Source organism: Centrocercus urophasianus, unplaced genomic scaffold, assembly GCF_019232065.1.
Source record: "Centrocercus urophasianus isolate 14NV4802_14NV808 unplaced genomic scaffold, USGS_Curo_1.0 seq_30, whole genome shotgun sequence".
Classification (NCBI taxonomy): Eukaryota; Metazoa; Chordata; class Aves; order Galliformes; family Phasianidae; genus Centrocercus; species Centrocercus urophasianus.
In genome coordinates, this window is record NW_024884867.1 from 8,790,900 (window position 1) to 8,816,077 (window position 25,178).

Below are 25,178 nucleotides of genomic sequence, written 5' to 3' on the forward strand. Positions count from 1 at the left end.
CTGGTAGGTGACCAGAAAAAAAAGAGATTTAGATCACAATTTTTAGCAGAGTTTCTAGATTCCTGATGTCCTGAGAGGGTTATTCTCAAATTAATTGTACTACGCAGACATACTGCCTGCATGTGATAGCGATTTATGTAATTGGAACACCGATGGGGGAAAGCACCTTTTACACTATTTAATGAGCAGCTCTGAACTTCGGGATTGCATGCACCAGCATCCCAGCTACTTGCCCCAGAGATTTTCCTTCCACAGCTGTGAGGCTTGGGTGTTGTTATTGAGATAAAAACGGAGAGCCTCTTTCAGATGGCAAACAGTGCTTGGTGCGACTTCATGGGGCAATGGAAGTGAATAATTGCTCGAGAGTGCAAATGAAGAGCTTTGGTCTAGTTGCTTTTTGTTATTTATTAGTGCTAGTTGCAATTCCTTGGTCTATTTTAAATGGTGAAATTAAAAGCAAAAGGAGTTTCTTTTTAGAGTGAAGAAGAAATACAGTACCATATGTTGTGCTGATGGAGCTCTGTGTGATATAGTGCTAATGCATTCCTTTTGAGACCTCACGATATTTTACAACATTTTTAGCACTGATTTCTGCTATAATGACTAACTTCTGCGGGACAGAAAATATCCTCCCTTCCTTGGGAGGATATGAAATGATCTAGAAAGGAAACAGCCAACGTCATCCAAGGAGCTATTGAGTTAGCAAGATTTTAATGCCAGAACAATTAATATTCTGTGAGGAAAAAATCAGCTGGAACTATATGTAATACATAACAAACATCCTTGTGGTATTTAGTAATACTGAAAACATAAACGTTATTTGTTTGAAGCGATGTTATCTCCATGTCAGCTGATGCAGTGTGCCAGTTCCTATCAAAACATGGATTTTACTCCTATTTTTTGGCTGATGGCACTGGAAACTGATAAGTGGATCTGGTTTCTGTGGGAGGAATTATGAGGCGAGTGTATTTAAGGAAAGTCTGAGACAAAGCTTGTGGAAATGCTGAAAGCAGAGCTCCCTGCAATCCATCAGCAGTATTTGAATCAATTTTTTAATAGGAGGAGCTGCTGTAAATGAAGATGAATGGGTAAGCTGGCACCAAGATAGGTGGTTTGTGGTGAGAATTTTTGTAATTGAGACTTTTTTTCTAAAGACTGTGAAAGTTTCTGTGTAATTACTTTGGTGTCTTTTTTTAACTTCAATTATCCTGTGACTGTTTTACAAATGGGATAAACCTGTGCAGGAGACCAGCCCACAATCAAACAGAGAAGGAAAACAGTTTTAACTTTCCAGTTTTATTTATGCCTTCATTTTTTTGTTCCTGCAAACAGGAGCAGGTATTCTTAACAGCATGATGTAGCTGGACGTATTTGTTGGGGCCTTTCTCCAGAACAAGGGTCTGAGGTTATCCAAGACCAAGACTTTCATTCTCTATTCAAATGTAATCTTTTTAGCAAATTGAGCAGATAATGACACAGGAGAGGTGCTGGTCCAGAGTTCACATCCACTGATTCCCCAAGCATTGATAGTCTGGGGCCTTAAAGTAGGTATGGGCTACAATGTATGGCTGTGTGCGCAGTGGTGAAGACCTTTTCCAGGAAAACCCCTTGCTTTAGCTTCATGGTCACCTGAACAAAATTATTATAAAGACAATGAATATAGGAACAAAAACTAAGGGAAAACATTATGTAATTGAATGCCTGCAAAATTCATTTTTTTCTTTTTTTTTTTTTTTCTTTCTCTTGCTCTACCTGTTCTTACAATGAAGGAGTCATCTGCACGATGCAGGTCACATCTGCATTCTCAAAGATGCTTCCAGGTGTGAAAGTCTGACTGAAATAGCGAATCTAACCTCTGCAGATCAATTTGATGCAGCCCTGGCCATTCATCTTTATAAAGGAGGCAGACATCTGCAAGGTAATTCTCTTCCTCTTTTGCATTAGAAGTACCTCCTAAAATGTATTGAAAAAGAAGAAAATAAGTGCAAACTGTTACAAAAGACAATACGTGCATAAACCCACACATAACTTAGTTATTCTCTTTATTCACTTCAACAAGTATTCAGAAACACTGAAAGTCTTTCTCTGTGGGAGATCTAAATAAATGTACTTCTAAAGCACATAATGCATTTTACAATTAAGTACTTAAACTACATTAAGATAAGAGCATCATATTAGCGTTAAGATAGTTTAAACAAAGGTGCTTTTCCAGAGGACAGCAGCTTGGCTAAGTGTAGCTCAGGTCAAACTCAAAAAAGCAGAGGCTAATCTGATTTTTCTGTTGAAAAATGAGTCTGTGTTTTTTGGGGACGTGAAATAACTTGCAGTTGTTGTTTATGCCAGCTAAATTCTAGGAGGCAGAATGTTATCTGACAAATAATAAGATGTTCTGTAGTAACTGGCCATGTAGAACGAAATTTTAGTCTGTCATTAATGATACACTTGAAGCACCAGCTTCAAAATTACAGACACTGTCACCTACTGAAATTGCAAGTGTGTATCCATTTTTGAGATCACATTCCCATTGTCCAAACCTATTCACGTGGACAAAGGTACATCATTTGATAGTTTCATCAAATCTCAGTGTAAGTTGCGTGGTTCTTGGTTTCAGACTTAGCAGTCCCCAGGCAATTCATGCTGGTGAGCTTTTGGAAAGCCTGCATTATTATGTCTAGTGTTCTTGTGTATCTTTTGTTATAGTAGAGCTCTGATTTCAGTAGGGATCCGAGAATACAAATACGAAAATAATGCTGTGTGATGATCTCTGCTGCCTTATGTACTGGGGCTTCTCTTGCTGGAGTGCCATTTGTTTAGAATTTAAAACCATGTTAGGCATGTAGTAATTAGCCACCTCAGGTTGTTACCTGTTAGCTTAATGTGGTGGAAACTGACCACTTAATTGTTTTCAGTGCTGAAACAATCAACAGTAAACATTATTGACTGCAGCCTTCATGAGTTTAAGGAGAGAACATTTTTGGTATCTTGTCAGTCACTAAAAAGAACCTGGCACCAGGAAAGCAAATTCTATTAGAAAGGAATCTTAAATTGCTATTGGCTTTTGTATTTTCACCGTCTTTGGCCTTGTCTGTGTGAGGCTTACTGCTGTTAGCAGAAAAGTGCTACACTATCATGTGGTCATGGCTTGTATCAAATATTAATTTATTGTGATGCCATGTATCAAAACTAGGCTTTTAGCACTGTGGGTCATCTGTGCTTTTACTCATGCTTTAAAACTTGTGTGTTGATAAGATCTTGTGCACAGTCACCATGCGTCCTTCTGCTCTTGCTGTTCTGAGCTCTGGGCATCCTACAGCACCTTCCAGAACTTGGGTATCACAAAAGGTGTTGGAGCAACCACTTATAAACACAGATCTACTTTTTTGGATGGAATTAAGCAAAATGGTGGTTTTGGTGAAATTTCACATATACTGCCTTATTTAATTGGGTGACTTTCTGATGGTATGGCTCCACGTACCAATTTAGCAGCTATAACATTGGCCACCCAAACCATTATACTGGAATGCTTGGGAGGGCAGGGATTGATTGGCTGAGGCTAGATACTTAGAACAAACACAGATTTGAGGCACTGTATCTTATGAAAATGTGAATACCATTTGAAATATATGTGCTGTTTGGTGGGCTGCCAAATGTAGAAAGTAATTGATTGTATTATTAAGTGTGGACAAAGCCAAAGAAAGTCTCATAGCTACAAAACAGGCTGACATGCTGTTATTGGATGTTTCTTGTCAGTGCCAAAACCATAAAAAATAAGTTTCTGCACATTTCAATTTCAAAGCCTTTTGCTTAAATATGTGATATGGTATTGTCAATATATCTTTTTCACTCTTAATGCCCTTTTCTCACCTTGGTTATTGTTTTGCAGGTAGCAGAATTCCTTTTGGAATCATCTTTGGAGGAACAGATATAAATGAAGACATCAGAAGTGAAGAGAAACGTCGGGTAATGGGAGCAGTGCTAGGAGAAGCCAGGTAAAATCTGTGGAAGGTTTGTGACAGGAAATTACATATCTTAAAGGCAGATTTTGTAGGAACTGTTCCATAAATATTTGGAGTTTCTGGGAGATATGTAAGCCAATGGACAAAGGATAAACAACTTGACATCGCTGTGAGCTCAATCTAGTTCTTACGATTTTGTAATACAGTTTCTTTATAGAAATATAGTCTGTATGCACTGTTTTCTTTTTATGTTTCCTCTGTTCATTGTATTTGTCCATGTAAGAGTTGGCAGAAGTAGTGGTAAAGCTTGGCATCTTTGGCTGCAATTTTCCAAAATGACTCAAATCACATTAAAAGTAATGAATTTTGTGCTTTTGTGTACCAGTCCTGTGCTCTCTCTACTGAATCATAACTGTTTTCTAGAACAGTATAACTATGCATGTGATGAGGGTATAAAATTCTAAGGCAGGTACAAATGAGAAGAATAGTAGCAAGAATACTTAACTTGTGACTTGGCAGCATATCTACTTCATAGGTAGGCATTATAAAGACAGTCTTTGATGTTTAGTGTAACTGTGGATTGTAGAAGCTTGGCTGTGGTTTATTTAATCTGTTTGTTTGGGGTACAAATGTTGCATGCAGTCACATTATAAAGTCTTACTAAAACCATTTTAGACATTTTATATTTTCAGAGATTAATTCTATCTACACACACAGATAAAAATGCTCCTCAGTTTGAGAAGCAGACAACTAAAAATAACTGGTGTTTATCTGTTTGCATCCCAGAGTCAAACTTGCTTTCAGAGGCCTTGCACTTGATGTGCTGACAGTGTGAGCAGCTGACTGAAGTATAGAGAGCTTTTGTTCTTTTTTCCTGCTAATGTGATCCTTTTTCTAACTGCATAAAGAAAGAAGCAAAGACAGAAAAAAATCTTTACACAAATTCTCTCTGCTTTTTTGGTGAATTGAGAAGCGAGTATTTTCAGGGGGTTTTAAAGTCTGGAGAAATTCCAGTGTTGTGTCAGTGGAGTCATCAAATGTGGTTAAGAACTGATCAGAAATCAGTGAAAACAATAGAAAACCAGAGGGGATTTTACAACATTTCTCATTATTTCAACATCCCCCTGAAAAAAACTTCTGCTTGGTCCAAAAGTCAGTTGATTTTAACTGTATTTGATCATAGCCATAGTGAGGCTATAGTCCTTTCTTGTGTTTGAATCCAAAGTAAAATGGATGTAACGTTTCAAATAGGGTAAAAAATAAAATAGATGGCCTAAGTCTTATTAAGACACACACTGTTGTCTCTTCATGTGCAGTCCAACTAATTGCTTACTGATGACAGAATGACTTTACCTGCATTCCTGTCCTACATCAGTTCTTTCCTGTAGCTGCGTCCCAGGCTTCTGTGTGCCAGGGCTGCTTTCAGAGCAGCTCTAACTCACTAGCTGCTGTAAAATTAGACCTTTTCATCTGGATTAGTTTTCAACTGCTTTAACTTGAAAAGTCAACAAAGATGTTATTTTAGTGGCACTGATCTGCTGCAGCAGGTCACTGAGCTGTATGGAGCTGTGTTCTGTCTGAGCTTCTGCTGACTTCAGTACCGTGCAGAGGCTTCGCTCCAAGAGTGAGCTCTGCTAAGGGAAGGGAGCACTCAGTGTGCACTCAGGTGTGATAAATGGAAGCGTCTAGATCTCGTCTCATCCTTGATGCTCTTTGCATACCTTCTCTAGCAGAGCTTAAATACATTGCTGAACCAAGGCTGCTCAGGATATCATCTGTATTCATCACAGCTTCTCATAAAGATAACTACGTTGGTTCAGATATGGCGGTATGGATTTTAGTTCATGTTAGCAATGAGGAAATGTGTTCAGTGTCTGCAACAGGCTTATATCTTGTGGTTTTATCTTTGCTAATACCACAGTATGTTCTCGCTACTATTAGCTAACTTACCTCTGGCATTGCTATGCTGTTCTGTCTGCAGTGACTTGAGAAATGTGGTAGGTAAACGGATTTCAAAGACAGCGCTTAATGATGCTCATTGAAAAATCAGTAGGGCACGTTCTTAGGTCTTAATGTGACTTGCAGTTGAAAATCACCTTATGGCCTCATTTTTAAAACAAAGTGTTTATACTTTTTTGTTGTCCTATGATTAAAAGGTGTTCTATTAACAGTTCTTAAGAAAGAGAAGAAAGTCATTTAATGTGTTGGCTACAATGAGAACATTAGATTTCAGCACTGGAAATTGGAAAAATATCTCAAAAGAGAATGTGTGAGTGTCCATTCTGATCCAGTTCTGTGTTTTAAGCATGATCTGTCACCAGTGCAGCTCATGCAGCTTATACAAAACCATACTGAACCAGTTTTTGTGTTGTTTTTAATGGTAACTAATTTAGGTACTTGAGGTGTAGTTTTGGATTTCCTCTGATGTTTCAAAATGCATTAGTGCATGCTCTATGCAATTCATAACTCTGCTGCAGTAAAAGTAATTCAGTTTTCTAGAAGTTACACTCAATGGATCTCTTCCCCAATATTATCACTGGTATTATTCATTGCATAGTTATTAAAAGAAAAATTGATTTTTTTTCTTTATTGATTGCAGGGTTCTAAGCAAAAAGCACAATGAATTGTAGATTACTTGTCCAGTACAATATACACCACGTTCCATAAAACAAAGTATTGAGCATTCTCTGGCTTTATAATGAGTGTTTTGTTTTTAATCAAATTCCTCTAAATGGTGGCTGTACTCCTTTAGGGTATTTAAATCTATTGAACAGTATTTTGTAGACTTGGGAGCAACAGTTTTTTCTGCTTGTTAACATGATGTATTGAAAGTATAATTGCAAAAAATAGAAAGGAAACAGATGCATCTTGAGAAAACAAGCATTCGCAAAGGCCTCAATAACCGTAGAGCTGTCGTGTTTTATATGTAGAATGCATTGTAAAACTATAAAGCAGACACTACAAAACAAATGTATGGGAGTAAGTCTGCTCACAACAAACAAAATAGGAGTTATAACTCAGCATTTATGTGACTTCTAATGAGTGCCCTCGAATTGTAACATAACATCTCCAGTGGAAAAGCACTGTTTTGGCTGGGACTTAGCAGTGTGCTGCACCTCTTGCACTTGTGATACTACAGAGATATCTCAGAATGGAAATGTTGCATGAATACCATGAAATAGAAACATGAGTCTTAAGTTTTTTATTTGATAACTTATGATTTATATTCAATGTTTTTGAAAGTGATGGGAAAAAAAGTATTTAGTAAAAGAGACAAATTATGTTTGATATGAATGAGCCATTCAAACCTATGTATTCTACAGGACTGATAGTCTTCAGGAATGAACCATTTGTGGTTCCAGTTAAGACTGAAGCTCCATTTAAGAACAGTCAAAGCATGTTTGTATTTAATGACATCTAAAAAGTTGCCTTAAAGTTCAGGATGAACAAAGATTCTTTATTAAATCTGACTCCATAAAAGTATCTCATGACTTCTGGGTATTACATCAAGCTCCCAGTTAGAGTTACTTGTTTCTTTGGTAAGTTTAGATATCAGACTTCTGTGGTTGAAATCTCTATGTAATGAGATGCCTAAAAAGGAGGACTGTAGATATCAATGCTGCTTTTAAATGGTTTCTGAAATAACTCTTCTGTTGTGTGGGATGGAAGTGTGCTGAATTTTTCTCTAAGGCACACCAGTAAGTGTCAGGATGAGCCCTGGTAAGCAGACATAAGGCAAAAGTGTAAGTAGGCTCGGGAGCAGTTTTCTTCTCTCTCCCAGGTGAAAAAATCCTACCCATGTAGTTGTTCAGGTACACTCTTGTTTGCTTATTCATGTTGATTTGTGTAGATTGCAGCTGCGTGTATTAATCTAGATAAACTACAGGGTGTTCCCATTTTTTTTCCCCTATTTTAAGAAAATCATCACTTTAACTCCATGGGAGCTCTAAATTGTAAATTCACTTAAAGCCTGAAGAAAGACCATTTGTTTTACCAATGTTTTCTGGTTAAGTAAAAATAGAAAGCCTGCTTTCTGTTTCTCCATCTATCATTATTTTTATAAGCTTCCATTCTTCTTATATATATATATCTTTTTTTTTTTTTTTTCTGAAATACTTCTGTGTTTGTTATGTTTAAACACTTTAAGCAGCAGATCCCAGCTATTTTTGTCCATTTCACTAGGTTTGCCGTGGCTTTCACGACGAAAATGAAGGAACTGGCAGCAGCAGCGTGGGTATGTTCATGTGATGATGGTGATGGTTATCGCATTAGTAACTACTCAGTCTCCTAAAATGTCTCATAAAAATTGCTAGAGAATTGTAATCATCTTTATATTCTTTAATGCTGTTTGTTTGGTCTTTTTTCTCTATAGAGAAAGCTTTTCATATTTATGGGCTTTGACAGATCAAAGAGATCTGGGATTTAAATGCTGTTCAGTATTTGTAAAGTGCTTCTTTGTAACAGTTGAAATTAATCATTATTGCTATTATTGGATTCCTCCTGATACTATGTGCATGTATCGTTTCTTTTCGCATCATTTGATAAACTTTGTTACGTTGACAAAATTGCACTAAGCTTACAGTAAGAATTTGGAAGAATAACGTGAGAACATTCATCAACACTGGAAATAGAATGAACTTCTGTAGGTGAACTGCAAATTTAAAACTGAAGTTATGCTAAAGCCCAATGGTGTGCAATAATACAGCACTATTGACCAGGCCTTGTGGGATACAGGGCACGCAAATGGCACTTTTCTAAAACCACTTTTTAAAAGTCATCTCTGCTTCTGAAAACTGAATAAACACAGCTAAATGAAATATGGAAAAATACTGAATAGAATTATTTTCATCCAACATCGTAGTGTTCGAACACATTTGGCAGTGCATTTGAAAGATGATTTTGCCAGCAAAGTGCTGGCAGTAATAATGCAAAACAAAATTCTTCTAATAAGTTAGCTAACTATCAAATTTCAGTTTGGCAGAAAAAAGGATATTCTACAGAATGTTTTCCTAGTAGCAAACGTATTATCCATGTGGAATAAATTTTCTTATGGTGAATTTAATTTAAAGGTAGGTATTGCATTCATGGAGAGAATCATCAGTACATCTAGAAAAATATAAAAGACCTCTCAAATACAGTTTTGTTGATAACCTCATATTTCAGCTGCCATGCTATTTTATTAGAAAAGGTGTTTAGCAAAAATCCCCTTATCTACTAAATGTGTGATGTACTTCATATTAATTGTAATGAATCCTGGATTGGTAGGGAGCTATGAAAACTCATCTGTTTCCATATCTGATTGTTGCTATCAATCAAATTTTCCAAGGGCCCAGAAACTCCCTGCAAGATTGCGACTTCCATGCGCTAAATCCCTATCTTCTACTGCTGAAAGTAACTGATGGCTTTGCTGTTGAGTTCAGTGAGCTCTTAGGGTTAATTTTTCAGTCTCTCAGCAAATATTAATCTCAGGTCTTTGCAACTGGATAGTTTAATTCATTCCACGGGCTGTTTAAATAATGTTTAAGTGCTACATAAGATGAGTGCAGTGGCCTCTTGCACTTCTTTGTGAGGTGAGCATGCTTGCTTTGATAATGTGCTGTGTATGCAGTAAAAGTGTCAGCTCAGGCAGTCTTTAGCAGGAAAAACTCAAGTGATTTCTCCAGGACTTAGCTAATTTGACTGATATGATTGAGTTTCTTAATACATTTGTAGGTTGGTTTTTTTTTTGTTCATGAAATATAAGACCAAAGGGGCAGGAATTTAAGTTTTAGGGAGAATAAAGAATAAATAAAAAAACATACAATTTTTAGGAGAGTAAAAATAGTATTTTAATTTCATAGAATCATAGAATGGCTTGGGTTGGAAGGAGCCTTTAAGATCATCTAGTTCCAGCCCCCTGCTATTGGCAGAGACACTTCCCTGTGTCCCTCATCTCTTCGTTCTCCCTCAGCTAGTCTTTCATTTAGCCTTTGAGATAGTGTGATAATTAGGTAATTTTAAATGCATAGGTCACCCTGAAAGCAAATCTTTCTGCTTATTTCCATGGAAACTGCAGCAGGTACAAAGAGCACAATAACACTATTTGATAGAGCAAATTCTCAGCTACAAAACACTGTTTTTTTGACATAATCACACCACAATTAGCTGTGCATGTTTGCCAATGATAAACACTCCTAACAATCTGCATGGCCATCTGGGTTGTGACTTGTCTTTCATGTCACTGTTGCCAGCTGCTGAAAAGCAGCACCCACTGCCTCACTGTGCTCACATCCACTGTTTGGTCTCCTTAAATGTTCAGCAATTATCAGCAAATGTCAATGGGTGCATCTTCTTCTATATGAAGGGCTCAGTTATATGCCTTTGCTTCATATGCACTTCCATGTCAGACACCATTCTTTCAGACTTCCTCTCTGCTGCCATTTGTCACGTGGCAACAAACTGTAATGGAATACTGGTGGGAGGGTTCAGCCTCTGTTGCCATACCATCAGCATCTGCCTCTGACGTTGTGGGCTAACATAACAAAATAAGAGACATTACTTTTGGAGCTGACCTTTCATTTTCTTCTTGTTTTTTGAAAATAACTTCTGTAACAACTGAAACCCAGTAGTTAAAAACATATGGACTAACACTAATTAGGATTCTCTTCATCTGTTAGTTTGTTTCCATGCATTCATTATTTGCCCATATACCATGACCACGGTCTTAGAACTTCTGAGTGCTCTTTATTTCGTAGGTACTGTTATACCTGCTGGATTGCAATTCTAACTCATTCATTCAGTGCAATTATTTGTAGTATCTGATGGTGCTGTTGGAAAACAGGTTGGGTCAACCCTATCACCTTCATGTAGGTGAGTTGATGGCAGACTGGCAGTGGAGAAAATAGAGACAGATCCTGGAAGTAGGCAGTGCTGGTTTCTGAAGATCAGGGTAAGGCAATGAGGAGCTGTCAGACATATTAGTACAAGTGCTTTTGGGTAGCATGAGGCAGCACTGCCTCATTAGCCCAGATGTTGGGTTTTTTTTTTTGGCATGCTTATTAGTTTTCCACCAATAAGGGGCAACTGGGATAAAATGAGCAGGTCAGGACTGCCCTATTAAGTCACCTTATCTTGTGAAATATCAGTAAGAAACACATTTTTATTTCCCATAGTTGAACCAGTGATGAGAAATTCTTAGGTTGCCTTGTATGGAGTCAGGAATTGGACTTGATCCTCAGATCTGTATTTTCGTATAAAGGGTGAGAGCAAGTGTCATACATTTTCTTTCAAACACTGAAAAGCATAAATACAGCTTTCCATAACACAGCTCACAGAATATTACCACTCTTTACATATTAATTCACCCTAATGTGATATACATTATTCCTATAATGTGTGCTTTATTAATTAGCCAATAATTCACATTACAAACATGTAAGCAATACCACTGTGCACGAGGCCTGTATCTTCCATCAACTTGTTTCCTATTACATTGGATAAATTATCCTTAATTATGAATTGCATAATACAGCTTATGTAATAATCTGTATTCTAAGTAAGTGTGAAATACTTTCAAACATCTTGTGCTTATGGTCAGTGTTTTATGTCAATAGTGTAAAATTGGTACCTAAGAATTACCTAAGCCAGTTTTATTGGTATTCAATTTCATTTTTCTACTCTCCCTACTACCATTTAAAATAAAGAGTATAACATAAAATTGATCTATAACATGTGAATATATCTGTACTCCGTGTTACACAATTTCTACTCTTTTCTTCTTGATGATCCCAGCCTTGGCAGGAATATATTTAGTTACTGCATAGTCATTAAGGGTCTTGCAGAGCATGAAACCAAATAATTAATTAATTTCAGCTTATTTTTGAAATGTAACAGTTTTAGAGAAGTAAAAAACTTATCTTTAAACCCCAAAGTCTGAGGCAGGATTATGCAGTATGTCAGCTATAGAGACAAGGCTGGCTTAATCTGCCCCCTGCCCCATCTACCTTCTTTCCACTTTTTCTTTCATTGCTTCTTAACTCCTAGCTCTGAATTTCAGCTCTTCCACTTGTCCAAAAAATTAATTGTCCTTCAGCTTGCAGTGCTGTCTCCATCATTAGCAAGGTTTTTTTTGGATTGAAAAATCGAATTTAATTTAAAATGGTACTTATTCACAGTTAAAAAAAAATAATAATAATAAAAAGCCAAGAAGTATTAAGTAATGAAACAACATATGAAACCATCTTCTTTATTTTTTAAATTGTTGGATCACGAAAGTTCATTTGTCTTTTGAAAGATGTCCTCAGTCTTCTACTGTAACATAAACAGCATTACATTTTTTCCACTTCATTTATTACTGGACCTGCTTGCTCACGTTGTTTTTGTGATGTGGCTGATTCACTCTGGATTCTCTGATTCTCTGGAACTGTCCTCTTCCCATCTGTGAGCTGCTTGTTGATGACTATTCACTTCTTCCTGAGCCCTTTTCTGTCCATTTCTTTTACTATTTTTCTTTCTCCAGTACATCTTTAATAACTAAAATAGACTGTTATGACCGAGCAGTGAACTGTAGGGGCAGTCATGTAGAAATTCTGAATTAAAAAATCCTCACAAAATGCCTTCAAGTGGAAGAATAAAAAAAGTCACCACTACTTTGACTTATTTCCTGAGTGGACTGGTTCAGGAATTTGTTGCTTTAGTAGTTTGTTTCTGCATTAATTTTTGTTTTTTCTTCCTACCCTGAAGTCATCCTTCGGATGTGATTTCACAGTGCTGAGGTTGGAGTGGAGATGGGAGAGGAGAAGGGAAAACTAATGTGCAGAGTGATGTGATCCAGCAGCGTTGTGCTCTACCTCATGTAACTGTACCTGCATTATGTCACCACACTGAGACAAGTCTGCATAGCAGTTCTTAGCTTGAGGAGTTCAGCAGTGCATCATCTGTGTTGGCCATTTCCCACTGTTCAAAAGCAGGGTGGTTGGAGGGGCAATATGGGACTCTTTTTCCCATTAGCACCTTAAAAAGAGGCACAATAGTCAGATCCTCTGTGACTCACTGAGTCAGTCTGTTGGGGGGACTGTGCTTCTCTCCATGGTGAAATGGTAGCAAAGAGCATTTAGCCCTAAGTCAGCAAAGACTGATGTTCTAGCAAAGGTTGTTTTGGGACTCTGGGATGGTACACTAAGCAATAGTATCATTAGAACTGCTTGAAAGAATGTGATTTCAAACTGAAACTTGCGAGGTAATATTGAGCAAATCTGTTGGAGAATGAGTGAGTTGAGCAATTCCCTACCTTACTCCTAAGGCAACCAGTGCTTTTAAAAGAAGTAGGAATTGTCTGAACGCAGACTGTTTACAATTGAACTCAAAGAAACTGTGCTTTTTTTGCTGGAGGGGAAGAGTGCATTCGATTGTTAGTTTTTGTTCTGTTTTGTTGTCCTTTTTGAAAGATCCTGAGAAGATTTCTTTTTTTTTGTTTTTTGTTTTTTTGTGTGTGTTTTTTTTTTTTTTTTTAAAGAAAGTTTCATATTCCACAAGTTCATGGTTGGAGTTACAGAAAGGCAATGAAGTAAGAACTAGTTTGTTTAATAATATGCTAAATTACTAGTGTACTAACTCTTCAGGAGAAACGTTGGAAGTGTTGCAATTACCACTTTTACTATATCTATTTTAAAATAATTTCATGTGCAATTCTTATTTGGGAATAACTGCAGTAACCACTCCTGGCCCATGTTCCTGTATAGACATGTCTTACGTATATTTGGCAGCAGCCTTTGAAAAGGTTAGTGGTAAGAAGGGCTGGATTCATGCTTGGTGTGTTTTAAACTTCTATTACGGATAGATGTGTCTGTGGTTCTAAAACTAGCTGTACTTTTTATTTGAAAACCAGAGTTTTTGAGAGCTAGGGCTGTTCTGTAATTGAACATATTTTCTTTTTCTGTGCCATTTATCAAGTTAATGATTATGAGAAAGTACACAGAGCTAAACTAAAAAAACGTGCTTCTACTGACCTGATAATCGTGTTAATTACAAAACTGATCCCTTTACACTGTAAATTCTTGTTGTTAATGTAATTTAAAGTTTTGATTTTGTTGGCTTTTAGTCTTATTAAAATATTACTTTCTAATGATCTGTCTTGTGAAAAGAAAATCACTGTGATGAGCATATTGTTATACTAGATTTTTTTGTAAAGACTGAGCAGATCTTTTATGATGAACTATAAATCACTTTTCTTCTCCTTCTCTTTGAAGCCAGATGCTAGCCAGAAAATATATGTCCAATATCAAGGTGAGAGTTTTGAAATATTTACTAATGCATTCAATTTATTTAGTTAATATATTTAGTACCTGTATGTTTATGTATCTATCTTCTTTTCTCTGGAAATGTTTTGCTGAAATGGGCCTTGGTTTGAAATGCTGACTTCTCTGAAGTCGAACTCTTTGCCATTGCCTGTATTGTTGTGTATGAAGTGAGGTGTGCTTGAGAGGAATATGTTAATATGTTTTCTTATAGCAAGACCTTAAGACGCATGGTTCAGCCATCCAAGAAACAAACATGTCATATTTCTCTTTTCTTCAACACAGGAATCAGGACTACTCCCATTGAAACATTTGACTGGTGTAGATTTCTACAAAATGCAGGTATAGCTCACTTTTTTTTCTGTATTCACCGTATTTATTTTAAATAGACATAATTCTGGAATTTTAGAATGTGAAGGCTAACTGATCATGTAATAAAATAGTTTAATGATATGAAAGTCACTAGATTCAGGTAGAACATCAATCAGTAAATGCATTCAGATTGTAAGTTCAGTAAGTTTGCCCAGTTCTGAATTACACCAAAAGGTAAACTATTCCTGGTATGGGTCAATATCCCCTAGAAGATTGGTTAGACTAAAGCACCAATACCTGCCCGTGCTGTGTAATGGAAAGTGAGGATGTCCTTTTTAGAAGAGCAGCTGAGGTGAGGAACTGGTAAAGAAGGGAAATTCGTATTGATTTTTAATTATTTGGTCTTGATGTACATTCGTCTCTATTTTCACCAATACGATGGCATGTAGGGCTGATGGCCTAATTTTAAATCACCTGATCTTGGCAATACTATAATTAAATACTTTAATACAGCTATCTTTCCCCAAAAGAATTTGTATGCATTTTACAGCGGTGAAAACATTTCAGTAGTCATCAATTTGGTCTCTCGTAGTACAACTACTACTACTAATGAACAACTACAACTACTGTTACTAATGAATCCTCATGATTCAATTGCTTTATCATATAAGTAAATGTATACCATTATGTAAGACGGGTGTCTAATTTTAAGTTGAGCACTATGAGATTATTTTGTTTTAGTAAATCATGGCACACAAGCACAGTGCCACCAAGATTAATAGTTTTCTGAAGTGAAATGATTTGTCTCTTGCTAGCCCAGCCCAAGCATTGAGTGGACCGCCAACTAACTTATGATTAAAAGAACAGTCAACAGACAGGGGAGGAGGAAGCTCCCCTAAGGTGCATATCATCTAATATATCAGAGAGAGCTTTTGCCTAGTTTGTACTAATACAAAAATGCAAAATAATTTGTAAAGTATATGAAAAGCAAACAATAATATAACTCAGCATCTGTGCTTGTTAAATTATAACTTGAACACTGGCATCAGATTATTCAGTGTTTGTTGCTTGCTTGTTTGTTTTAATGACTGTTTCAACTCATCAGTCTTGTCTCTGCTTCCAGTGCTAGTGGCACACTAAAATTTCCACTTAATGTTGCACATGGAGGCATATTTTTGGCTATACCCTTACACTTACTGCAGACCAATTAGGAGTTTCATTTGAATTGCTTTTCTAGGGATTTGGAATTTCGAGGTGTTTAAAATGTTTAAAATTCTCCTAATGTGGAGCAATCAGTACAAAACTGTATTACCATCAAAGCACAAAAATTGTGGAATTAGGATTTTTTTTCATAGTCTCGGCAGCAGATTTGAGAGTGATATTTGAATGGTGTTGGTGTGCAAGCTGCGCTGTTTGCAGGGGCTGCTGTTAAAATATTTATTGGTAAAATATACAACAGAAGATTTTAAAAGACAATTTGCAGTGTAGTTGCAGTGTTTGTCTTAGTGTATGAGAGACTGTAAACAACAGTAGCCAAACCAAAAAGCCAAGGCAAGTAGAAATTTCAACACAGACTTCAACAAGACAATCATTTCATTTTATTTAGTAACTCAATACTTTCTTAGGGAACTACTGCAGCGTGGGTCAGGCTGGAGGTCAGACTACATGCTCAAAATATTTTTGTCTGTCCTTATAATCTGGAAATCTTTTACCTCATAATTGGTTCTGAATTAAGATGCTTGTCTTTGGAGAGACAATGAAAGTTCAAGTTTTTGCTGAAAGCTAGATCACAGAAAATGACAGCCTAAGTACATGCAAAAATGGAGTCTGATCTCTAACAACTTAGCTCAAGGATGGGATATAGCTACTTAAGATCACAGGCAGGCTTGATGTCCTCATACCTTGATGAAAGGCTCCTTTTGATCTCTGTGGAATGTGGTTGAAGCTGTAAACCCTAATAAACACTCTTGTAAACACTTAGAAGTCATGTGATTAGAAGCAGATAACTAACAAAGTCTATACTAATGAGCCTAACAGATGTGTTGAAAACATGGTATAAAAGTAAGGAGACAACTTTTGAATAAGAAAAATACTTTAATTGTCTGTATTTGAGCAGGTGGTGAGGTCCTCTTAGGACTGTGAGGAGTCAGGAGTTAGATTCAGTGATATTGTATGATTCTAAAATATGTCACTTAAGATACAATGTTCTCAATTGCATTTTTACCCCTCAGCAAGTTAGTGCTTGATATTATTAGGCCTGCAGCATGACAATAAGATTAAAGATTTGCAGTATTTTTTTTTTACCATACATCTATGATTTCTACATGTTTTCCTGATAGCACCTAGAGGCATGGAGTTAAATGAATCTGCTTCTTCAGAATCAATTTAGATAACACCTCTACTTATTCTTTACTTTCTTAGAAAAGTGATGTCCTTACTCATGCTTCAGAAGTGATTCTAGTTTCTGCTATCTGTTTGCCTGTATTCATCTTTTGTTTTGCTGGCATCTAAGGAAAGATTTTTTTTTAAGTGCCAAATGCCAACTGTTATAGTATATCTTAGTACTAAAGTTACTATTTTTCCTAAAAGCAGTTGATGTGACAAAGATGCACAATTTCAGATAAGGAGCAAACCAGGAGCCAATGAAATCATAAATAATAAACTCCCTTGCATTATCAAGATATTTTCCACTGGATACTTTTAATATAATTCATTCTCTCATTCTGTCTCATAACTGAATACCTCCAGTTAATTGTGCCACACTGGTGTATTTCCATTTTAGAAGGGAGTCAAAAAGGATTGTTGTATCTTATTACAGATTAAGCAGCCTATCTGGGAAAGGCAGAATGATAGCAAAATCTCAGATACTCAGTATCTTGTTTAAGCTCAAGTGAAAAAGAAAAAACTTCTTTTGAATACCTTTTTTCCACCCAGCTGATGACTGTAGTTAGTAAAGGCAGCTGTTGCAGTTATTTTATTTCCCTTATTAGAGTTCTTATGAGGACAAAACATACTTAAATGATTGCTTTCTTGTACAAATAGTTATATTTTTTCCTCACACTAGGCTGGCATAGCTTGAGAAAACAACATGTGGGAGAAAAAACTGATGCAGGCATCATCTTGACATGTAAATCCAATAATTTTTAGTGAATGAGGAAAAAAGCTAACAAGGTGCTACTTAAGCTTGATTTTAAGCAGACAGTGAATGAGTGAAGTCTACAGTACTAAACAGTGGCTGTGATGTGCTGGTAATATAGTCTTCTCAGGAATGTCTTTATATTCCTAAGTGGATTGAGTTGGTGAGTGTCTGCCTGTAAAAATGAATTAGGTGATGAGAAAGATCTACAGCATTCAATAAAGTAAAACTACAGCGGACTCTCGCTTCACTAAATTGAATAGGAGAGGCAAATCCTTGCTCAAATAGCTCTTATTGGACAGCCTTTAACAGACTGTGCAGGATCCAATCTCAGGGTGGTGTGTCTACAGTCTGCGATTTGAGAAGAAACATTCCACAGTAGAGAAGGAGGTCATGGTAAAGTTGCACAAAGTGAATAATCTGCCTGTTTATTCAAAATAATAGTGGTCAAATAGCGTAATATCTAATAAAGGAAATAGCCACTTAAGTAATTTCACTAGTTAAATAATTAAACTGATAGTCATTAGATTTTCAAGAGAAGTATCTTTAAGTGCCATGGGCCTCGAATGTAAAAATCCAAATTTGAAAGCAATTGGTGTCAGCAGTCTCAGTTTTGCTGACAAGTTCTAGTTGTTTGTTTTGTTGAGTTTGTCATGAATCGAGACCAGTGCTGCATGTCTTGAAAACAAACAGTATTAATGGACCATTTCTCCAGAATGGCTTTTTCAGTCCAAATGTTTGTGTATATTATAAATTACAAATTATTTTTTGGTCCAATAACCAGTAAAATATTACTTACCTTGTCTGCTGCAGCCACTCTTGACAGCTCAAGCTGCTAAAGTTAAATGGAACTGACTCAATAATGAGCCCTGCGACAGGGAGCATACAAAAATCCCTGAACTGGATTTTAATTTTAAAAGCAACAGCAGTAGATTACTCACCATACTTCTGACTTTTTCCCCCAGTAGACAGAGTTTTGATGCAAGGCTCACATGAATCCCAGCGTTTGACATGAGGAAAGATATTCAAGAACGTTTTTTTTCTTTTTGTGGGTTATTGCTGTAGATTTTCATGAGGGATTTTTTGATGCTAAACACCAACAGGTTGAGATATTTTCCAGACTTATTTTATATTTGTATTTCTTAACAACAGTGTTAAAATAAATGCTTTGTGACAATTGAACTTCTGGTTAAATACGCTGTGGCACTGCTGGCATGTTAGGGCTAGATAACTATTGACCTTTACCTGATCTTTCACAGCAACCTGTGTCTGCCCAGGCCTTACAATATTCTTGAAACAGGTGTTGAATTGTTATATGGATGCCAAGTTACTCCTTTCATAGGTAGAAAAAAAATGAGAAACACATTTCTTGTATAATGGCCAAAGCTGATTTCTGGTGTTGAAAAATCTGATCACCAGTTTTTTTAATTCATCCAAAGCCTATCCTCTTGCTGTCCCTGGAACTGGACTCACATGCATTGTAGAATGATATGCATGATTATGTTCTCCACTGCACTGATTTAATTTTCTTTTATCTGCATTCAGATTGTTTTTAAATGTTTTGTTACAGACATTCCTGCAGATACAGAAGATTTACATATATTTCTCCTTATATGCGGACTTAGAAGAGTCAAAGACCCTCTGTATTTAGTAGATGTATTCTCAGGTAGGTACCTTGCTTGGTTCCCAGAATTAGATGCATTAATTTAATGTTTATGAGCTGTTTCATTCATGCCCAGCATTTCATAATATAACTATATCTAAAGAATGCTCATGTAACCACTGATCAGTTGAATGCATTGTTTCTGTACTGTGTCTTTTTCAGCCTGCTGGGAATAACAGTGTTAAAATCAAAGCAATATTTGATGCTTTTACTTCTTAGGAAGACTGTTTTGCTGCTACAATATAGATTAATGGAAGACAAAAGAAGGGTCTGTCTACTTCAAAATAACTTTATCTTACTGTCCTGTGGATGTTACACTGATCTGATGTGTATTAAGTAATATTATAAATGTTACAAGCAAATCTTATCCCCCATTGTTATAAAGTTCTCTTGTATTCACGTAGATGAATGTTTTTTCATATTCTCAGCTTGTATCTGAAAAGGTTCAAATATTCTAAGCTGCAAATATAGCCTCAGGTATTCCATTTACTTTGTTAGGCCTTCACTGCCTAATCAATCAACCAATACATGTGGTTGATTAATGCCAAAAAGCTGATTCTGTTATAGAGTTCTATTCTAGTCATCGAAGAATGGCAGATTACTCTTGAGTACATAATAACTCAGTGTTAGTTGTAATGGTTGCAGTTGCTTACGAAACAGGTAAACTTCAAATCATTTTGTCTTAGTGGCCAGGGTCACTGCATCCTAAAGAGCATTGCTCTCTAAAGATGATTTAAAATTACAATCTGAGCTTAGTTAAATAACTCTTGAATCATAAGGCATTTCATGAAGCAGAAATGCTAACTGCAAACTTTCAGATATGCCAATCTTTTGAATACAGATGAGTAATCTGAGGGCAGAGCATGAAATCAGATACATATTCAGTCCTCTATGTAGAAATATGTTATTTAACAAGCTAAACTTTGCTCTTGCAGCTATTTACATTGGTTTTAGAGGAAAAGGAATATTTTCTGTGTTTTAAAATGGTATTAAAAATGAAGAATTTTGATTAATAGAAAGATCTTCCTCTTCTATTTTAGATTGGCACAGAAAGGACCCCACTGTTCACCTTGGCATTATTGGACCTGCAGTAAGTTGATGTAATTATTATCATGAGGGAGGGGAAGGGAAAGTGGAAGGGGAAGCTTTATCAGACCTCTCTTTCCTTGTACAGGTCGATCCACTTCTAACACATGAGATGAAGGAGAAAATCAAAAGGTAAAACACATTTGACATAATTTTCTCACAATGGGTATTCTGTAAATTTTAGACCTTTGTAGACCTTTCCACATTTTATCTTCTTTTCTATCTTATTTAATCACGCATGCAAGCAATTGTTAACAGCAGAACCATGTCTGAACTGCTCAGATTACCTTCTATCACTGCTCTGTTTTAGCAAGAAAACTTAGACCACATTAACACATTCATAGGAGGTCTCCTATTTGTATGCATCTTACTCCTAGGGCACCTGGAGTACATTTATTACAGGAGATGCCACAGGATGATCTTCATGCTGCTATGAGAAGGTGCTTTGCTGTAGTGAACAGCTCCATTTCAGAGGGGATGTCTGCTGCAATTCTGGAGGTAATTGCATCTTAGCAGTGAGGTTTTTCACTGAGGTTACAGTGAATCTGACATTGCATTTTCTCACTAGAAATGCATGTCAACATTTTACATCTATGTTTCAAAGCCAGTGAAGACATAACAAAACTATTTCTTCTTGCAAGTGTTAGTTATGGTATTCATAGGTTAATCTGACAGAATTCTATGCTTTCCCCATTTTTTTCTTCAAGGAGAGAGTATAATTTTATCACTCTTCTTAAATTAACAACACAGACACAACATGAGAGTTGTTCTGATTTTCTGAGGTTGTAATTATTCTTAATTCAACATCCACTTCCTGATAATGTTACTAAAATAGACTCTCATTTATTTTTACATCCTTTCAAAAAGCAATCTAAGACCTGTATTTTTTATTTCATTCAAATGAATTCCATGCTCTCTCTTTATTTTTTTCCTATAAATATTGAAAGTTAATAACCAGATCTATTTCATATATAGAGTAGGACTAGCTTAGTGCCAGATACTTACCAGAAAAAAAAAAAAAAAAAGTGTTCTTAAAAGGGAAGTTCTTTGGGCTGATGTTTTTTACTCTTTTTTTTTGGTGGCTGGTGAACGTTGGTTCATTATGATCTCAAAATCTCAGAAATTATTATATAATCTGTAGTAATGAATTACCTATTGCTGTTTCTATTGAATAATCACATGTTGCATCTTCAGCATGCATCTTAACGTTCATCAGATGTAAGAAGGAAGTGAGCACGCTACAAATTGTAAATGCTGGTTAGATAGCAAATTTCTTTCTCTTTTCAAAAAAGAAGTTGAAGGGGTAGAAGAATGTGCTTCTTCACAGCAACAACACTGTCTACATAAACAAAAAAATACTACAAATAATGTATTTTCCAAGTTTATCAGCGTGGCTGATAAAAACATGTAGTAGTAGTTATGTAGTGTAGTACTTATGTTCAGTAGTTGAGATGAAATGAAGTGCTACCAACACAGTGCACAGCCCCCACCCAGTCCCTGACTCAGAGAAGTAAACTTAAGTACCTGTCACCTCCTCCAACCAGCTGCATGTTCCCTTCAGGAGCACTAAGAACAGTCGACCAAAAAAAATCAATCTGATTACTTCCTGAGAATGTCAGTGAGTTAAAGAGGAGGAAAAAAAAGCAAAACAAAGACTGTTAAATGAGAAGGCATCTGCAACAGAAGTGCTAGTGTGCTTGGCCTAGAACTGATGAGACTATGAGAATAGTTTTCCCATCACGTATGAGCAGTTTAAAGCTAAGGAAAGAGCCTTTCTCAGGACAGGGAGTGTACATACAACATCTTAGCAAATACCTGGTAACTTAAAGTGAAATGATAAGGCCAGTTTACTTCAGAAGTAAATGATGTAAAGGCTGTAAAGGATGTTGAGCCTGCTTCATGGACTACTGATTTTCGGTCTCTTTTGAAGTGCAATTCTAACAAGTTTTGAATCTAATAAATCAACAAGGAAAGTTTGTATTTATGCTCTTCCCTGAGTGGCTGAACTATTCAGTTAACCTTTCAGGGCTATTAGATTGTCAAATATCACCTCTACTGGAAAGCTACTCTTAAGTTCCCACTGCACAATCAATGTTGATTAATTTATTTATCACCAATTCAAGATGCAAATCTCTGTCCATTGGAGAGAAAAAAAAAAAAAAAACACCTCTAAGAACTTATTTTTCTCACTGAAAATCTCTACACAGGCAGAAGAGTTGATCATTCCTACACTTCCGACTTTGCTGTTGTTGGTTTGCATCAGAAAAAAAAACCAACATCTTTTACAATGCATAATTGGGAGGAAGCTCAAGCTATGTTGCAGTTTTAGAGTTGTTCCCATCACCTCTAAAAGCAAAATTGGTTTTTAGTTACTTCTTAAGAAACTACCTGAAGCTTGCCCAGTCAGTACCTCAGACTTGCTTGAAGGCTTCTTCTGAAGCAATAAAGATTTGGGTACTGTGCATCTGTTTACTACACAGTTGTAGAGTGGGATTTGATGACCTGCTTATAAATTACCCTGCTGTAAAAATCTCTCCCTCTCAGAGGAAGTGTCATTCTAATAAAGTGAAGTCTCTGCCTGAGATGGTCAGCAGTAGGAAGAGCCATCTGCTAAGATCTTGTTAAATTAATAAGGCAGAAAACGATGCATAAAAATCTTTCAGTCCGAGGCTGGTTGTAACATCTTGCTTGAATTTGGAAATGCAGCTTTCATTCTCTTGAAAGCTCAAAATTGAACTAGATCATGAATTTGTAAACACTGAGCACACTCCTAGCTTGCTTTCAGTATGAGGTAAGCATATAATAGATAAATATATAACCACCTCAATTTCAAACCTGCCTTAGGTATGAAAGAACTAGAAACCATTGCTAATTACCTTGTCATTTACTACTTAAATATTGGTGATTTTGCTCTAACTGACCTGTTTTCTGTCTGGCATTTGCATCAGAGAAAATAATGTGAAAGCAAACATTTAGCATACATCCCAAACTCAGAAAGCTGAAGAGTCCTGCATGTTCCCATGCAAACCACTACTGCTAGAAAATTTTGTCTGTTTTTATACAGTTGGAAAGCAAAATGTTTTGAATCCAGCCCCATTTAATCATTTAATTCTTTTTTATGCTTTCAGTTATACTACAACTGTTCTAAAAATCATTAGATTGCCACGCATACTAGATTTACACAGACACACGTAAAAGCCAATTTAAAGAAAGTAAACATTGGAGTGAAAGATAGCCAGTCTGCTCTACCATAGGGTATAATTCATTCTTAAACAACATGTGAAGAAAAAGATCTTGGAGAGCACTGAAATTGAAGAGGGGCCATAGGTCAGGGGGGAAGAAAATAAGGGTCAATCCAAAAGACAGAATTGAAAATAAAACCTGTATTTATATTGTTAGCCCCACACTATTGGTTAGAAATGCTTACTGTGTAGCTTGATTCCTAAGCTTGAATCTCCATCCTGTACTCTTTTGAAATAGCATTAAAGCACATTTGCATTCAGGTTAATGTAACAAAACAGATGGCCAGTGGACTAACATGTTACTTCATGCTATTATTTGTGGAACCTGGGTCAGTAAATTATATATGTTCTCAACAATGCAAATGATTATTTTTACTGCTTAAAAATGGGCTAAGTATCTAAATTACACTCTAATCCACTTCATGCAGTAATTATTTACAGCACAACCCATTTGTTTAAGGCTATCTAGTGCAAAAGCAGCCCCTCATCTTATGTATTTAGCCATCTGTTCTGTCTTTCAGTAGCTATAACTCACTGGTACCTATGTGTTTTGGGACCTGAAGTTTTCTGGTGTAGCAGTTACTGCCCTACAAGTGTTTGAGACAGAACAAATGTATTTCCCTTTACAGTACAGAAATTACAGAAAACTAAATACAGACTTAGTGACCAACTTCAGTGAGTTATCAACTAAGTAACGTTCAGAAACAAGTAAATGAACAGACCTTGTAAAGGTAAAAAATAAAAGCAAAAAATGTATTCTAGACTCCAGGCTGAGCTATAGCGATGCTATGCTGGCTTGTAAGGAGATCACAGCCCAGGACAGACCTGACTTAAGGCACCACATTTGTATTCGACCAGTGCAGGCACAGTTTCCACTACTCCCTGGGCTCAAATACAAACTCCTCTGCTTTGTAGGTAACTATCCTGGGGATAAGTGGCTGGTCTTGTGGTTTGTGTTTTGTCTGTTTTCTTCCTTTATCTTTAACGTGATTTCTCTTGAATGAACAATTGCTTGTTTGGAAAGTAGCCAGATCTGAAATACTCCTGTGGTTTTGTTTTATAAAGGGAGAGATGCAAAGAGGTGAGAAGAGGGCCTTAGGCAAGTGACAGTGAATGCCAATATGTTTCAAAACCACTATCAAGCTCTTGATTTTCAAGCGCAATATTTTTGCTCCCTGTTCAACAAACATTTTTGAGTGATACCAACAACAGGCAGCACACAGAACACAAGGGCATTTCAGCCCGTCAGTGGGACAGTCTGCTGAATCAGAAAGAAGCTGATGCTTGTGTGGTAACCCCAAGTAAAGTCTGCAGTTGAGTAAATAAAGCCAAAAGCAATCCAAACCTGTCAGACACTGCACCTCCCATCTCCTGGGTGAAATTTGGCATTCAATAAACTTTGTTGTACTGATTACATACAGTAATTGTATACATTTTTAAAACCTATCTTTGGAAAACATACATATCTATTTTCTTTAACAGTAAGTCAGAGGAAACGACAAAATAATT

At 36.4% G+C, this 25,178-nt stretch overlaps 1 protein-coding gene and 1 long non-coding RNA gene across 3 annotated transcripts in view; one reads left to right on the forward strand and one right to left on the reverse strand.

Moving 5' to 3' along the window:
* GLT1D1 (glycosyltransferase 1 domain containing 1) overlaps positions 1 to 25,178 on the forward strand; it is a 41,568-nt gene that overhangs the window by 4,548 nt on the left and 11,842 nt on the right. The window contains exons 2-11 of one of the 2 annotated variants that reach the window (XM_042828914.1): positions 1,770 to 1,918; positions 3,884 to 3,989; positions 8,139 to 8,190; positions 13,450 to 13,500; positions 14,183 to 14,219; positions 14,516 to 14,572; positions 19,249 to 19,344; positions 20,382 to 20,431; positions 20,516 to 20,559; positions 20,805 to 20,925. In XM_042828914.1, coding sequence (XP_042684848.1) covers positions 1,770 to 1,918; positions 3,884 to 3,989; positions 8,139 to 8,190; positions 13,450 to 13,500; positions 14,183 to 14,219; positions 14,516 to 14,572; positions 19,249 to 19,344; positions 20,382 to 20,431; positions 20,516 to 20,559; positions 20,805 to 20,925 — 763 coding nt within the window. The remainder of the gene's footprint in view (positions 1 to 1,769; positions 1,919 to 3,883; positions 3,990 to 8,138; positions 8,191 to 13,449; positions 13,501 to 14,182; positions 14,220 to 14,515; positions 14,573 to 19,248; positions 19,345 to 20,381; positions 20,432 to 20,515; positions 20,560 to 20,804; positions 20,926 to 25,178) is intronic. The other variant, XM_042828915.1, reaches the window with a different exon arrangement.
* LOC122165679 lies at positions 1,300 to 18,464 on the reverse strand. Its single transcript, XR_006170574.1, has 4 exons — positions 11,061 to 18,464; positions 3,865 to 3,996; positions 1,753 to 1,953; positions 1,300 to 1,629 (listed from the first exon to the last, which is right to left on the reverse strand). It is a non-coding gene; the product is annotated as an uncharacterized LOC122165679 (long non-coding RNA).